General features: G+C 38.1%; 1 protein-coding gene and 1 pseudogene across 3 annotated transcripts in view; one reads left to right on the top strand and one right to left on the bottom strand.

The window, feature by feature from the left end:
• The window catches only part of Micu2 (mitochondrial calcium uptake 2), a 92,642-nt gene that overhangs the window by 53,829 nt on the left and 20,927 nt on the right, over window positions 1-17,886 (top strand). For 2 of the 3 annotated variants that reach the window (XM_013141135.3, XM_003477394.5), the window contains exons 5-6: window positions 6,073-6,120; window positions 7,068-7,150. In XM_013141135.3, the coding sequence (XP_012996589.1) occupies window positions 6,073-6,120; window positions 7,068-7,150 (131 nt within the window). The remainder of the gene's footprint in view (window positions 1-6,072; window positions 6,121-7,067; window positions 7,151-17,886) is intronic. The other variant, XM_063232509.1, reaches the window with a different exon arrangement.
• Window positions 12,250-16,557, bottom strand: LOC106025091 (cytoskeleton-associated protein 2-like; annotated as a pseudogene).

Raw genomic sequence — 17,886 nt, 5'->3', positions numbered from 1 at the left:
TTTGGACAAGCAGGTGAGTGATTGTGCCATTCTCTGAGAGACAGAGGCTGCTTTGTACATCTAGTTTAGGGCCCACTGAGTTCAGGTTTGAGAGCCAACCTTATACCCCTGGCCCTTGGAGCCGTGGTTACAGGTCCAGTGCAGAGGGATAGAGAAGCAGCCCGGAAGGAAGGAGATCCTGCATCTGAGGGGCAGCATTTTGTCAGCTTACTGTTGGGGGACTCACAGCTATGTGGAGGATTTTTCCTTTTCCCGAACTAGTTTTGAATTTAGGCTACTCACTGTATTACCGTATTTAATGGAGTGTGTAGTTAATTAAGAATATACCACCTATAATACACTACCAACAAGTATATTGCCTGCAGTCACTTAATTGAAGAAAACAAATCTGATTGTGAGGGCCAGGGATTTAGCTCAGCAGCATAAGCACCTGCCTGGCAAGTAGGAGGTTGTGTGTTCGATCCCAGGTACCAAAAAAAAAAAACTGATTGTGGCAGATCTGAAAACAAAACATTAATTTTTCAAATTGTACTGTCCCACTTTCAATAGCAAGAATCTATATCTAAAATCAAATATTCTGCCCTCAGAATCATGTAGGTAATAATAAAATTCATTCTGAAGCATTTCCTGTGCTGGGAGGAATTTAAAACTTCTTAAAGCTTTTTTTGTTTACATAAAGGAAAAGAGCTTATCTCCAAATCTCCTATGGCATCCAGTTCCTAGGAATGCATCTGGCTGCTTCATCTTCACTTTACGGTGGTTCTGTTCCCTGTAAGTCTGGTCTCTTTGTATGGCCCAGGCTGTATCTCGTTCATGCACAAGAACTTTCCAAAGTTTATTTACTCTTTCTTCCACATTATCAGTATCTTTCTCGCTACCTCGTCATTCTTATTTTTTTCAAATCCATTTTATTCCAAAGAAAAAGAAGGAAAAAAAAAATAAAAACAAAATTTCAAAACATATCACTCGGGCCAATAGTGGAACATACATTGTACACTGTCATTCCCAAATCATTCACCCAGAGCACAAGACATCTGCATTCAATTGGCCAACAATACCAGTACAAATCTTTCTTTTCAGTAAACTCAGAGAAATCAGTGGTATAACCATCTTAACTATTTTTATATACATATAAATATACACACACATATACATAAGTTGTTTGTTTCAGCTTTTCGCATTGAGACAATACAATGTTTATACATGTATGTCTTATTTATTTCCCTAAGGAGTGTGGTCTCAAGTTGCATCCATTTACCTATAAAAGTCTCCAATTTATCTTTTTTTATGGCTAAGTAGTACCCCATTGTATAAAAGTACCACAGCTTTTTATAATCTGTTCCTCAGTCGGGCATTTAGGTTGTTTCTAAGAGCTGGCTATTACAAACTGTGCTGCTATAAACATGGGTACACATGCATCGCTGTGGTATGATGTTTTTAATTCTTTTCCGAAGACACAGGATTGAATGGGACTTCTAGTCCTAGTTTTTTGAGACATCTCCATATAGATTTCCACACTGGTTGCACCAGTCTGCATTCCCATGAGCAGTGGAGAAGGATTCTTTTTTTCCCACAGTCCTTCCAGCGTTTATAATTACTTGTTGTGATTTTACCCTTTTCATTGCTAATTATGTGGGTTTGAGTATCTTCTTTCCTTTTTTTTTTTTCTTTTCTTTTTTGGTCTTTTTGAGATAGGGTCTAACTATGCAGTTCAAGACGGTCTTGAACTTGTTTTGTAGCCCAGCCTGGTCTCGGACTCACAGCAATCCTCCTGCCTCAGCCTCCCGAGTGCTGGGATAACAGGCATGTGCCACCATGCCTGGCTCCAGAATTTATATACATTTATGTAATATCTTATATTCCTTTAGCTGTATATAGGTCTTAAAAATTTTGTGATGAGCTTTATCACCATTTTATATATTAATACTCTTGTAACCAGTGTATTTTGTTTTCATTTATCACCATGAAATGGAAGTATAGTTGCTTTTCACTAAACTTTTAAATTTTTTTGAAACACTGCCATTTAATAGCATTCATTTTACAATCAAGTGTAATGTATGTATGAAACTGCTTCACCTGTGAGTATTCTAAAGTATCAGTTTTCTTTAAAAGCATTTTCAGAGGGCAGATTCCTAAAATGCTGTTGTAGAACTATACTGTTTATTTACAATCTATCTTGAAAATGGAAGGAGCTATTTTTACACTGTCTCAACTCTGTGTTTATTCAACCTTTTACTTAAGTCAGTATTTCAAAGAAAGACACTGGAATTTTCCTTTTCAAAAGTTCTCCTTACGTAAAGGACATTTACCTATGTTTAAATAAAAGTGAGGTCTCTCTTGGCACCAAGCCCATTATAATCTAGCCAGTTGGCCATTTTTTTCCTCCACATTGCTATCTTCACTTGAAAACTTAAGAAATGCTGTTCTCTACTCTTTGAGGCTGTCAGAGAGTAAACTACTTTGATCCCTCAGCTAACATTAGAGCATTTTCCGCAGGTACACGATATGACAAAACACATTTAATTTATTCTCCTTTTGTATAAACACTGCATAGTTGTAAGATAAAAGAATCTGAAGACTTAATGTAGACTTTTTTACTATTAAAGGGAAGTATACCTGCTCTAAATAAAAACAGCAAAAAGATGGTAATGTTAAAAAAAAGTGACCCATTTAAAATGTATACCTGTAGTTCCTCACAGCTAACACATGGATCTGTGTAGGTATAAAACCTTTTTGCCTTCCTGTGGGCCACGCTAGGCCCTGAGTCCTGCCTTGTCAACTGGAAGCAGAGCATCAGGGAGCGACCCTCACTCGCAGCAAGGCACGCATGTTCCCACCACCTCACCCTATCGTCTGACTCCATGGTGGCTTCCCTGCCTGCTGCTGCTTCCAGGTGAATGTGATTTTAGACAGTCCACATTCAGTTTTCATGTCCAGCTTCCTTTATCTTACACGGCTCTCCCACTTTAACTGTACCTGCTTAGTCCACCTTCGTCGTTAAGCCAGACACAGAGAGACATGCTTGTAGTTCCAGATACACTGAAGGCTGAGGCAAGAGGATCAGCCGGGGCAGCACAGATCGTGTCTCAAGTATTTTTTTTAATTTTTATTCATTATGCATAGACTGCCTTTAGAATTACTTCCTCTTTGACGCCTGTGATAATATAAACTCTGGAAATGATTTCACACTGTCCTGTAGTGTAACTCTTGAGGATTATATGGCAGTCTATACACACCTGTGTTTTGGCCCCAGTAAGTATAAAACGTCTATAAAGAATTCTTAAATCTTAGCACATCTCTGAATCTGAACACCAATTTATAGAAAATACAGAAGTTAGAAGAATGTGCAAAAGAATATCAAGGAAGTAGTCATCGAAAGTTTTGACTGTTAGAAATTTTGTAGAAAAGAGATTGGCTTCATTAGGTTGAAAGGAAGAGAGGAAAGACAGGGAAGAAGCTATAATTTAAAAGAAATTTAAGCAAAAGAAACAAACTAAAAAAGACACAGATCAGTGCTAAGAACTTGTATGGGCTGAACATGTAGGTCAGAGGTAGAGGACTTGCCTTTACGCATGAGGCCCTGGGTTCAATCCCCAGCACCATAAAAAAGAAAGGAAAGAAAAGAACGTTTGTGAATTGGTGAACATGGTCAAGAGCATGAAAAGGTAAGGTAATACACCCAATGGAAGAATATGTTCAAATCATATACAGTAAAATCTTAGTTTGCAAGCATAGTTCGTTCTGGAAACACGCTTGTAACCCAAAGCACTTGTGTATAAAGCAGACGTTCCCCTGAAAAGTAATGTAAACTCCATCTTGGGGAGTGAGCTAGGGTAGTGCACAGGACAGGCATGCTCTTTCCCCAAGCTCTAGCCTGACAAGACCCTAAGAGTGACTACCATGACAAGTCTAGGAAAAGGTAATTATGGAATAAAGCCTTAAGTCCTCAAGAGATGCACAGAAGGAAAGAAAAAGACATACAACTTCGAAAACATAAAATGGAAGAACGCTTTATTGCTTTCTTGCCCGGAAATGACGGCTCTGTTCTGGAAAGTTCTGTCCAAAACCTGGGTGTCCCCAAATCCATTCCCGAGGAAGAAGCTGCTGCCAAAGATGAGGTTCAAATGTTTTTTTCTAATGATACTGAACAACAGCTAATGGCAACACAGAAATTTAGAAAACCCCATTCTAAAGGCAAGAATTATTTGATATATAATTTCTTGGTAGAGCTTCATTTTTGTAGATTTTTAAAACATTTTAAACATACCTTTCTTTACTAGACACAGTAGGTCATTTCTTTCTAAAATATATATTTTTCAAATCTATTTTTAAAGATATTATCAAAGTATACATGATTATAGAAAAATTGCAAATTATAAAAGAATTTAAAGAAATATGATTAATCATGATGCTAAGAAACAAAATTATTAATTCTTGTCTTAAGTATTTTTAGATCATGTTTTTAAATGGTAATATAATCCTATAGGATGTGAATTTAAAATAGTAATCATTGAGACCTTAATTTTCCCCAGTTTTCCAGTATTGTAACTGTCTTAAAAATGTCATTGTATAATCGTAAAACTTCCTTAACATACATTCATAAAGGTGAAATGGTGGGTCAGAGACAATAAACTTAATTTACACTGTCATCCAAAGTTTGGGCCAATACTTATTTTACTGTATTTTGATCAACACAATTTTTTAATATAAATACTTATCTTTGTGTGACCTGTTTTTTTGGTAAATGGATCAAATATTTTTCATTTTCATCCTTCATAATTCCACATTGTCTGTTGTTTATTCAATTTTATATTGAGGTGACAAAAATCATGAAATAAAAATTTAAGCTTTAAAAAAATTAAAGAAATAACAGAGGGCCTGGCATATCACTCTGCAGCACAGCACCTGCCTCGCAGGCACAAGATCCTGAATCTATTCCCGGTATCAAAAAAAAAAAAAAATCGTGAAAACTCAGATGATTTCTCCCACAACCCAAAAATATTCATTCAAAAAATGATTACAGGGCCAGGGATTTAGTTCAGTGGCTCAAGCACTTGCCTGGTAAGTGCGAGGTCGTGAGTTCGATCCCTAGTACCAAAAAAAAAAAAAAAAAAAGACTCTAATATAATACAAAGTAATAAAGAAAAATAAATTAACATGCACATACCTTGAAAACCTCCATGGCTGCAGTGAGGGAGATGACAAAGGAGGGTTTCTGTGTGGACGGCTTCCACTGTCACTATCAGAATCACTGCTGTCTACTGGCTCAGTGGAATCTTTTTCTTTTTGTGCAGCTTTAACAAGGAGCCTATTCAGTGACACTTTTACCTCCTGAGGATTTCATGGAAATGTGATACTGACAATCATTAAACAAATTCATTACTCACCCTGCTATAACCTTAATCAGATAGTGCTTATCTACAGAATTACACATCTCCCCAATCTCATTTGAAGTGAGGGATCCCTCTGTCTTTTTCTTTTCCTTCTCTGCAGATAGATCTTCACTAAAACCTCTTGATGGTAGGAGACGATCACCTTCAATCCTGAGCGAGTGGGGGAGAACCATGAGCTCATTTATGACCACATGGCATTCAGCTTCACTTACCTCTAAACCCGGCTAAGCCAGGACACAAACATCACCAGGATCCATTTTTTAGGCCTACCAAAAGAAACTACTCCATTATCAGGGTCTAAATGCTAACCTGTGGCATTCCCAAGCAGTCTCCACGGCCTCCTGTTCCTGAGTGTAACATTCTCAAGTTATCAAAGTCCCCTCCCCTCAAATAAATGATCCAGCTTTCTCAACAGAAGTTCTACAGTACCACCAACTAGACCACCAGGTTGTGGCCCATCCCTGAAGTCGTCCTTACTGCCAGGAAAAGGGAACCTACTTGCTAGCTTGAGCCCAAGGTACCTGCCTATCCCTGCATCAGTTACTGAGGAATAAAAGAGTAATGTGAAGTAAAACTGTGGTTTTATACGTAGGTGAAGTTTCAACATTAATATCTTTACGTGATTATTCCTAAACGATCTAAAATTTATTTCCTGATAAGTTTTTATTTTGTCTTTCAGGGCTGATTTCATATACTGAGTATCTTTTCTTGCTTACAATCCTTACTAGTAAGTATCCCACAGTTGTCATAGCAGTCACATGGAATTCTCCATTTATCATTTAAAAAAGACAAATTGACCTCTCAGTTGCTTATCTGTGAAATGTCAGTGTGGGATTCAATCACCCTCTTAGGTCTCTCCTGCCTCCCACACACCCTGGCACCATTTCCCGAATAGAAATCTGTTCAACAGAACAAAACAGCAGCCTTTGTAGGTGTGTACGCATGCACACAGAGATGCACCGCTTCTCCACAGGCACTCACACTTACCAACACGTACAGAGGGGCAGCTGACACTATACAAAATCATACAGAATCTTTGACCAGCATGCTTCAGACATGTTAAGATCATGAAAATGAAGAAGGACTGAGAAACGTCCATAGATGGAGGAGACCACAGAGACATGACACCCAAATGCAGCATGATGTCTTGTATTGGATCATAGAAAAACAGCCTTAGTGAAAAAAAATATGAAATCCAAGTAGAGGCTGTAGTTTAGTTCTTAATCTTACAGCAGTGAGTATGTAAAAAATCTTACTCCTGTGAGTATGTAAAATGTTAACATGAGAGAAAGCCGGGTGAAAATTACGTGGGGATTCTGTACTGTAACATATCTGTACATCTACAATGATGACAAAATTAAATATAAAAAATACCACTTGAAGAAAGCAGAAATAACCAAGATACTGCACAATATACAGAGTTATAGAAATAATTTCTCAAATTAATTTGCATTGAAAAGCTGAGCTTTGTACAACAGTTCCTGTGGAAAAGCTGAGAAGGCTGGGCAAAGCCTTAACACCTCTGAAAATGTTTGGCGGGATCACTGTTTTCTCTGTTTAAGCACTTGCTGATAGCTTCCAGTGATTTATTTCTAATCTGAAGATGTGTCTATCTGCAGATAATTTGTGCTTCACTAGCATTTGAATGATTATTCATTTCTCACTTTATTGCAGAACCCCATACTGGGTTTCATGTGGCTTTTAAAATGTTGGACACGGATGGCAATGAGATGATTGAGAAAAAGGAGTTTTTTAAGGTAAGTAGATAGATGCTAGTCATTTTAGGGTTATCATAAAACATGTTTCCATAAAAATTAAGAATATGATCCCTGTTTCCATGTGAAATGTCAAGAAATCACTGTACATTCAAAAATATTATTTCTGTAATACAGTCTTCAAGATACTAGGTAAGTGAACCAAATATCAAGAGTACAAGCTTCTGAAAAGAGGGACACATTTAAGCATCTACATTTATAAGGTTTTATTTTTGTGGTTTTAGTAAATTATACAATAAATTAAAAAAGCATCATAAAATATGTACTTTCAAAGAATATATGTTAAATATGTGTTTAAAATTTTTTTACTCCCCCAAAGAATAATAGAAATTTAAGTCTTCATGAGGAATAGAGAAAAAAAACAGAGAAGACACAAGATAATGTACATTTTCAAGAAATTTGCTAAAGTTTATGTATGAAAAGCTGGAAATATGTTAAATGATATTTTTAAGGCATAACTCTATAATACCAACAAATAAATTCCATTCTGTTTTTTTAAAAGTGAGTAGTAGCCAGGCATGGTGGCATATGCATGGAATCCCAGCATTCGGGACGCTGAGGCAGAATCATTGCAAGTTTGACACCAGCCTGGGCTACAAAGTGAGCTCAAGGCCAGCCTGAGTGATGGCATAGCGAGACCCTGCGTCAAAAAAACAAAAACAAACAAAAAACAAGTAAAAGTAGTAATATGAGAAAATACCTCAGTCCAAATTGTTGGGTATGTGCAGATGTGTGAGTATGCCATGGCCGTGACAGAATCTGTGGAAAAATCAACTTACGAGGATTATGTCCCAAGGGTTCACGCGTTTGTCCGTAGTCACTTGGCTCCAATGGGTTTAGGGCCTGTGGTAAAAGCAGCACGTCATTGGGGGCGGGGGGTGTGTGCAGCAGAACCGCTCATCTCCTGGTGACTATGGAGCAGAGAAAGAGGGGGGGCCAGGGCAAGATACCCGTCAAGGCCACGTCCCCAGTGACTGCCACTTCCCAGTAGCACCACCAGTTGAGGACCAACCTTCCAACACACAAGCTTTCCAGGATGTTGAAGATCCAAACTAAATAGCCAGTTAGAATTTAAAAAGCTTCATCTAGTGTGGAGAAAAGAAAGCTCTATCTAACACAGTACAATGCATAGTAGCTATCGCTGATTAATTAGTACTACATAAATGACAAATTGAGTACATACTTGACCTATGTATGACTTTTTGTAAGGGGCTTTGAGATATAAAGCAAATGACTTCTTCTTACATTGTTGGTTGACAATGGTGGAAAACAAAATTGGCAACTTCTTTTAAAGTTAAGTACATACTTAGCATATAACCTACCAATTCCATCCCTAAATATTTAGCCCAGAAAAAACCATATTCTTACAGAACGTGAGTTAATATGAATATTCACAGCAGCTTTAGTCATAGTACTCTAATGTTCATCAATAAATGACTATAAAAATTATAGCCATATAATAGAACACTACTCAGCATTAAGGAACATACTGCTGATGAGCACAACAGGATGAGGGCACTAAACAAAAAGTATGGGTCCATTCATATAAAATTCTAGAAAAGGGACCATACTGCATTAAAAGAATGCAGATAGTTGGGAAAGCAGATCATTGGTTCCATGGGGCCAGGAAAGAAAGGAATCAACTGCCAAAAAAAAAAAAAAAAGGCAGAATTTTCTGGAGTACTGGGAGCACTAGCATACATTGTGACTTAGATAATCCCTTTGACAAAGATCCATACCACAAGCTTTGCAAATATGGCTACTAAAATATGTTGCCCTGTGTATAAATTATCTCAAAGACTAGAAACAGGGCAAAAAGGGTCTTAAGTAGGGAATAAAGTCATAAAATAGCAGGACTCATTAAAGCTTAGGTTTATAATGCTTAAGATCTTTAGAAATTATCTGGGTATCTTGAAGAGGACATGTAAGCCTACCATGGGGAAACGGGGAAAGGGCACAAAATCCGCCGAATGGCAGTAAGGTAGCAGATTACATTCTCACAGTGTTTTCTTATCTGATGTGATCGGGATTGGTGGCTGTTTACTTGATTTTAAAAGGAGTCATTCTGGTGGGGGTGTAGATTGGTGCAACCACTGTGGAAGTTAGTCTGGAGATTCCTCAAAAAGCTGGAATTGGAGGTCCCATTCGACCCAGCTATTCCATTTCTAGGCATATTCCCAGAAGAACTGAAAATATCATACCACAGTGATATATGTGCACCCATGTTTATAGAAGCAGAATTTGTAATAGCCAGATCTTGGAAACAACCTAAGTGTCCATCAACTGAGGAATGGATAAAAAAGTTTTTATACAATGGAATACTACTCAGCTATAAAGAATGATCACATTGAGATATTTACTAACAAATGGGTGCAACATAAGTGAAATAAATCAAACTCACAGATATAAATACCGTATAGTCTCCCTAGTGTAAGAAATAGTAAGACTGCATAAGAGTTTATGGTAATCATTCCCCATTACATTGTTTTGAAACCTTATAATGATCACATTGGTTAGTTGTAATGGGTTTGTCCTTGTTTGTTTGATTTTATTAACTGTGATGGTATGAACAACTAATTTAAGGGAAACAAGTCATTATAATAGCCATTATAATATCATCTTACTCTGAAGTCCTACCGTGCTTTTGCTCTTCTGTTTCCATTGGCTCTATCATGTTGTACCTTATTGGATTATATTACGTGTGAAAGTATAAACAAATTTTCTATGGAAAATGAGATAGTAGCCATTGTTTGTTTTCTGTTATTTGGTTCTAAATGCCCTATAATACTCTCATTCTCTTGAATGGTTTTATACTATGTTGTTATGTTTGATACTATCATATATGAAGTTATACTCAACTATTTCAAAGGAAGAGACATTATAGTTACTGTTAAGTATGAGTTGTCTTCTAGTGAAATTCTGTGTTGTTTACGTTGTTCTGTTCTGATCTGCTTTGTTATGTCCTATTTTGTCTTAATCTCTTTAAAGTAAAAAAAAAAAGTCATTCTAAAAAATAAAGACATCTGCTTGTGCTCTGGGTGCGTGATTTGGGGATGACAGTGCACAACGTATGTACTATTGTTACCTCCTGACTGATAAGTACTTTAAACTCGCAGCAGCGGCGGCTGTGACTGCTGCTGCTTGTCCTTCCTTCCTTCCTTCCTTCCTTCCTTCCTTCCTTCCTTCCTTCCTTCCTTCCGTCCTTCCTTCTTTCTTTCTCTCTCTTTCTTTCCTTTCTTTCTCTTTTTCACCTATGAATAAAATGGATTTGGAAAAAAACATCTATATAACAAACGTTTTAATTAACTTAAAAATCCTATCTATTGTAGAAATAAGATTTTTGCTTTGAATTAGAAAGACTAATTAAAATTAAGTATACCCAAAATGTATCATCTGCAGATTCTGTTTTCATTTTCTTTAAAGTACAGAAAATATGTAGCTATTTGTAAAGCAATGTGAATGTAGAACTCCTAAATCTCTGATTGTTCTAACTTTTGCTTTTTATCCTACCTAGAAGCAAAATTTTTAGCAGTTTGCCTTTATCATACAGCTCTAAAGCATTCAACTCATTTTTAATAGAAACAGCTCTCTTTAGACTTGTCAGTGGAATAGGAGTTGCATTACTTCAGACTAGGCTGCAGATAGAAAGAAAGAGACCAATCAGAGAGAGTTCTCTCACAGTTAACAGTTGATAAAACAGAACCTCAGTGCAATTTCTTGGATGCTGCGCAGTTTCTAATGGGGCTTTGCTTACTACCTTTGTTTCAGGCTCTGCTGATCTATAAAAAACAGACTCATATTGTTGAATCTATGTCCTCACCAGACCAAAAAAGAACAATGCCCCAGTAACCCCCAGCTAGTTATCATCTGCCTCCAGCTTTCTTGATGTTTCCAGAAAACCCTATTACTTCACAAAATTGTTTAAGTAAACTAGTTATTATAAGTAGTACAGGAATCATAATTGGTTTGCAAATATACAAGAGTTACAACAAATACTAGGCTCAGCTGCGAGCTTGCCTGAGATTGGCCGACAGCTCCACATGCATGGCTTTCCATTTGCGTCTATCATTAAACTGTACGGGGAATAGGCAGTCTCGGTTAATCTGGTGAAGTGGCTATGTGTAGGCCAGTTGAGTCCTTTTTCCTCTATTCCATTTAAGGAAAAGGAATCTAGTGTACAACTTTAGGAAGGCAGATGGTGGAATACTGGCTTTCAACCTGTGAAGAATGTGAATTTAGGCATAGTCATAGACTATAAGATTTTGTCCCCAAAATCTCAGCCAAGTGTATTGCTATAAAAATTCTAGTAGCCTAAAAAACAGAAAATAAATTCTCACACCAAAACATTTACTTTGAGTTTTTGTATGTATTTCTAACTGGGTTTACCTCATGAAACACACGGAAAAAGTTCAAAAAAGAGCAACTCAGATAATCGAGGTGCTGGGTGAGAACCTATTTTAAGCACTTACCTGTCTAATTAAATATAGGATGACCAAAAATTGCATATGTTTGTTTTATAAGGTAATATAACAGGAAATATAAAGAGAACAATTTTATTAAATTTATTCAAGGATCCACTGTTGAAGTAACACTTGCCCAGGCAACACTCAAGCATCCAATTGCATTTTACCTGAGTCGCTATCGTCACAGCTTGTTTGGTGCTAGGTGTTGAATGCAGGACTGCAGGCATACTAAACATGCACTCTTATCATTGAGCTTTATTTCCTGTCCCAAGTTCTTTTTTTGTTTGTTTTGTTTTGTTTCTCATTATTTGTTTGTTTGTTTGTTTGTTTTGGATACAGGGTCTCACTAAATAGTTCAGGCTAGCCTTGAACTTACAATCTTTCTGCCTCACCCTTCTGAGAGCTAGGATTTAGGCATACTCCACCATGCCTAACTCTCAGTACTAAATTTTTACTTCCACATTAATCAAGGCAAAAAAAATTGTTTTGTTCAAAGGCAAGGAAGTATATCAAAATTTTCTGAAACGTGTCCATGTAATTTAAATTTTATCTAGGTTCTCGGGAACTGTGAACCTCACAAACATCCCAGGAATAGTAAGAACCCTACTCTCTGGAACTTCATTTCTCTGAGGAGTCAGTCTCAGAGTACATAGGGCACAGTGCTGTATTCAGGTGATATACAAAAGCGTCAGTTTCACCTCCTAAGTCTGATAACTGTTCCAGTAAAGACACTCAAGGGTAATGATCTTTTAACATATCTGGCAATTTAGAAGTCTTCTCCTGAACACATCAAGAACATCTCCCTGGTGTTAGAAACTTTAGCTCTTTAAATGCAGAGTGTTTCATCAAGTTGCATCTTTTTTATACTTTGCAAATATGGCGTAGTAGAGATAGATAGGTAGGTAGGTAGGTAGGTAGATAGATAGATAGATAGATAGATAGATAGATAGATTTTTTTTGTGGAACCAGGTATTAAACTCACGACCTTGCGCTTAATCAGGCAAGCACTTGAGCCACTGAGCTAAATTCCCAGCCCACAATATCTTAAATTAAGCAACTTGATCTATATTCTGTATCAGGGGTTTTTAAATTGTCACTTGGATTTTTCATCTTGCCATTGTTCACAATCTTTAAATACTACATTTCTATTTTGTGTATTCTCCATTTCTGGTTTTCTTGGCTCTAGGTTAACACACTGTATCCTCATTGGTGACTTCTTGGATTTGTTCCTTGGTTTTATAAGCATCTTCAAATATTTTTTCCACAATTACTTTTTTCTTGGTTCTTCGTTGTTATGATATCCACAGTTGTCTGTCACATCCCTTCAATAAGCTGAGCTCCTACTAGACTGGTCTTCTCCTAGATTGAGGTAATACTGTCAGTAGGACTTGTGATTGATTCAGTACATATAAGACATATCCAATATTTAACAAGGTTTTTAGCATCTGGAATATTTTTAATCAGGTCATTCAGTGTGGTCACTACTTCTCCTTTTGGGCATTCTGTATTAGATTCAGACATTCAGAAACTGTCTTGTTTACTTTGTCAGTAAATAATCTTTGATCATCTTCTGCCATGGTAGTCCCAGAACGATCCAACTATGTTTTCATTTTGTCTCTCGGCTCAGGCTGGGTAGTCATTGAGTTCAGAGGCCTTTTCAGCACTCTTACTTTGCCAGCTGTTGTAGTCAGGGGGTTGCAAGGAGAGCAGTTATATACAGGACACAGAATTTATAGTATTATTTTATGATGCTCACCCGGAGTTAAATACAACAAAATGCAGGAAATCTGTCCACAACATTAAAGACCTAGAACATCCAGCCAAGGGCCTAGATGCCACAGTAACGTCCTGCATGAGTCCAGCTGAAGACCCAGAGCCCATGACATTGACTCATGCAAGTCTATTTCATGGATCTGCGCTGGGAGAGGCCAAAGATCAGCAGTGGAAGCTAGAAAGTCTGTGCCAGCTGTGTGAAGGAGCTGTGCCAGTTAGGTTGAGGGTTCTACACTGGAGCCAAGAAGTAATGCTCAAAATAAGGACCAGGGGGGCTGGGGATTTAGCTCAGCAGCATATGTGCCTGCCTTGCAAGCAGGCAGTCGTGAGTTCGATCCCTGATACCAATAAAAAGAATAAATAAATAAATAAATAAATAAGGACCAGGGCTCCTCTGAAAAGTACGATAGCCATCCTCAGCAACCATGAGGTCCCAGGTTGCTCTGACGAGAGCAGTAAAGTACATGTCAGGAAGCCAGCATGACAACTTCTGGAGATTGAACAGCACACACCTTCCCCTCTGGAGCCAGGATGTAAGGACCAGAGTTCCTCCAAAGAGAACCATATCCACTCTCAGTGTCAAGAGCCTGAGCTCTTCCAATCATAATGATAGAATCCATATCAGAGAAGCCAGCATGACAAGCTTCTCCAGGAAGACCAACGGCTCCAAACAACACTTAGGAAACCCGCACCGCCTCACTATTCTCGCCATTTCTCCTTTTATGCTGGCAACTTTCTTCAGGCGAGCCATCTACATGCAGCACAATGCTGATCTAATTCAGCTGGTGTTAAGGTTCACCACCAGTTTTTAATCTGTAACACCAGCTCTCCACTCATTCAGATGAGCTTTTCTCTCCTCTGCAGTTTTTTTGTTTTTGTTTTTGTTTTTCTTTTTTGCTTTTTTTGAGCTGATCTACCCACAATGGTTTTTGCTACTGTATGTCTTGGTTGGTCAGTAGTCTTTGACTTTTCTGTTGACTTGACATTAGTAATGAAACAGGCCTAGCTGCAGATTCAGATGCCATGTTTCGAGATAATGCCTTATTTCTTTGTGTCCTGAGAAGAATTGGATTTGACACTACATAAAACTGCTTCTGATTATAATAGTTCTTTTTGAGTGGGGTTTTTTTGGACTGTAGCGTTGGCAGAGGTTCTGCTAATGTCTTGTTTGGTCTTGTGCTGGATGTTACTGTGATGATTTCTAATGGGAGGCCACACAAGTTGTGTGTTCTGGAGATGTAAGATTCCCAAATTTAGTGGTAGCAGTCATATTCGAGGCTTTTTATCACTTTTTGTTACACCGCTCATGTTTACAGAGTTAGGCTTTGTGCCTTGAAAGACAGAAGTTGAATGTTTCTTTGTTGTAGAAGTCTCATTTTTGACTCGTAGAGATTTTCTGAATGAATTAATCTTAGACTGAACAATTTGGCCATGATAATACCCTAGCACAGTTTTCTTGCACGTGTTAGCATCTTGCTTTGGCTTTTCTGCAGTCATGTAGGGGTTTTTATATTTTTTTTAAAGATGAAATGCCTGACTTAGTGTCATACTTTGATTTTGGGCATCATTGTCAACAGTGATTGGTACCAACAATGATTGGTAACTGCAGAGTTTGATTATCAACCTCAAGATTATGTGTTTCAATTGCTGTGGCAGAATTGGTTAACTCATTAAAAGCTTTTAAGGGAATATAATTTTTTTCCATTGTTATTAGTGTTTTCTGTATGTCTTCTGATATTTTCTTTATGAGCCATTTTTGTTTTAAGTTTCAGAAATTTTGTCCCTTTTTGGACCTGGTTCTCAGGCATCATCACTCTGGAAATCTGATTTTCCTGTTTCTATGCAAAAGTGAATTTTTGTTTTAACAGCTATCCCTTGAACATTTGTCTTCCTGGCTCTCTGAAGCGTGGCTGGGCGTGAAGCTGATCCTCGGCCTGAGGGTCTTGAGCACTGAACCTGCTCCCAGTGGCTTTACTTCAGCAGGTCAGCCTCTCACCAGCTTACGTCCCTTCCTCCACCACCTTCCCCTTGAAGGAAGACTGGGTTCTCTGAATTGGAGGCAGCTGCAGACCCCAGGGCACGGCCAGAGATGCAGGAGGGGCTCGGCGTCCCTCAGACCACTACAAACACATTCCGTGAGCCCCTTGTGCTTTTATTTAGTATTCTTGGTTTTCTTTTCTCCTCCTCACTATTAGGATATCACCTGCCGTGTCTCACTGGTACCTGGTGAAAGAATGCTCAGCTCCCTGTCAGTTCTAGTTATCTCCAGTGTACAGGAAAAATAGATTCAAAAACTATCCGAAGTTGTATGTGAAACATGGAGTGTGTGCTTACACCCCACCCCATACAGTAGCTATTGACCATGTTGAGCTTCTGAGCCTCTGCAATATGTTATGTGGCTGAGAATGTTGTTTTTTATTTAATTAAACTGTAAATTGAAAAATTGCATTCACTTGAAGTGCAGAAAACCTGTTGTGTATGTTTGAAACAATTTGAGTGTATGAATCTATTTTTCCAATTATAAGTTTTATGAAATCTAAATACAGATCACATATTTCCAATGAAATGTTACCATCTGAATTGAGATAAATGTCAAAGAATACTTGAAGTATCTAGATATTAATTAACTCATTGCTTTTTCTTTAATACGACTACTAGATAGCAAATCACTAATTTGGCTCCATTATATTTCTGTTGGTCAGCACTGCTTTAGATTGTATAAGACACAAGACTTAGAAAATTTTATGTCGATTTTATTGCATGCCCTATATGACAACCATTTCAGCTGCTGAAAAAAATTCTCATAGGTTTGCAGCTTAGTTAAGAAACCTGGAGGATTGTAAAGGATTGAAGTTGCCTGAAATATACCTCTGTGTGTATTGAGTTTTCACTGTTCTGTTCAAAAGAGAGATAGTTATGGGATTTATTTTCTCAAAATGTATAAGCAAAACGCAATAGGAAGCTATAGAGAAAACTTGCATTCAAAAATGTTAGAGATGGTTTGAAAAAATTGTTTCATTAGAAAGTCAATGTGAACAAATACTGGCAAATCTAGATATTTCAGAAGTAGCAGTCTAGATCAAGTTTTACACTGATTTATAAAAGCAGCCTGGAATTCCAGCAAGGACTTAAACATACATGAGAGTAGTTCATCCCTAGAGTACTTCCCATGAGAGTACTTCCATCCCTAGAATAGTGAAATCGGAGTGGGTGGAAAGAGCATGAATTTCAGGTACTGTGACTCTTCCTCAGGGACCACAAATGAAAAATAATCAGAGAGCAAGGAGGAAGTGAAACCCGAGACAAAAAGAGTGTTCCTTTGGGGAAGCACATGTGCAGTTTGGAGCACTTATAAACCATTGCTGCTGTTACGCAGCACACTGCAGTGTGAACTCTGTTCACGCCTAAGAAGTGAACTGTACGTTAGGAGAAACCAGCAGACTGTGTTAAAACTAATTACAAGGCAGTCTTTCAGAACTTGTCTCAGCTGCAGAATGGGAGATGAATCAGGGTAAAGTGCTCTAGTAGTTGGGTTCACAACTCAATGAAAACTGTACAACAAGAGGTATCATGGACTGGTCTCTGAAAACCTGGTTTCCATCTGGGTTAGAGAAATGAGAGGAAAAGAAAAAATCACTCCCTTCCCAGTATACCTGCTGGGAATAATAATGCTCAGTGGCCAGGCCTAGTTCCCACGGAGGACTGCTTATGTCTGGCAGTAGTGGTTACCCCTTTGAAAGATGAGGAAATTTGTGTGTACCAACATTCCGACCGTGATTTAAACCCAGGGCCACCATTGTGAGAGCCCTGCTCACTCCTCAAGGCCTGCCTAATCTGAAGGAGCAATCAGGAATAACTGAATAGAGAGATCTTAGCAATAAGCTTAAAATATTGAGCTTGACAGACTGGTAGGACATCCTTGTTGAGACAGACAGACACAGCAAGTGTCTGGAGATCAGCCGGGCATGTAACCAGGAGAAGGAATGTCCCCACAGAATTGGTGATAAGCCATAAGAATATGACCTCAGAGGAGGAGAATGCAGAGGAAAAAGGAGGAGGTGGGGTCTTGGGGAACGGGTTTATTTAAGAGGTCAGACTGAGGTGGAGACACCAAAGAGTGAAATTCTCAAGTAGCAGAGAACCAACAAAGCCGAGAGGATGAGGGTGACCCAGCCTAGAGAAAGAGCCTAACAGAAAGGAAGGGCTTCGTGACAGACTCCGGCCAAGTAGGGTAAGGGCTGAGCAAAAGACCCCTTCGAGTTTGTAGGTCAGTAAGAATCAGCACAGAACTGTTTCAGAGCTAAGGGATGGAGCGTAAACAGAGTGCAAAATTAGTAGAAATAGATAAAGATTATTTTGAGATATTTGATGATTAAACAAGGGAATTAATTTAAGCCTAAGGAACAGAACTGTTTCCACAAGTGAAATCTGAAATACCCTACACCACAGGCCACAAGGTAATATTGCTCTCTAGCTACTGCA

This window comes from Cavia porcellus, unplaced genomic scaffold, assembly GCF_034190915.1.
Source record: "Cavia porcellus strain 051 isolate PalLab524CR breed Dunkin Hartley unplaced genomic scaffold, mCavPor4.1 scaffold_21, whole genome shotgun sequence".
Taxonomy (NCBI): Eukaryota; Metazoa; Chordata; class Mammalia; order Rodentia; family Caviidae; genus Cavia; species Cavia porcellus.
The sequence above is the reverse complement of the archived record's forward strand: the minus strand, read 5'-3'. Positions and strand labels throughout refer to the sequence as shown.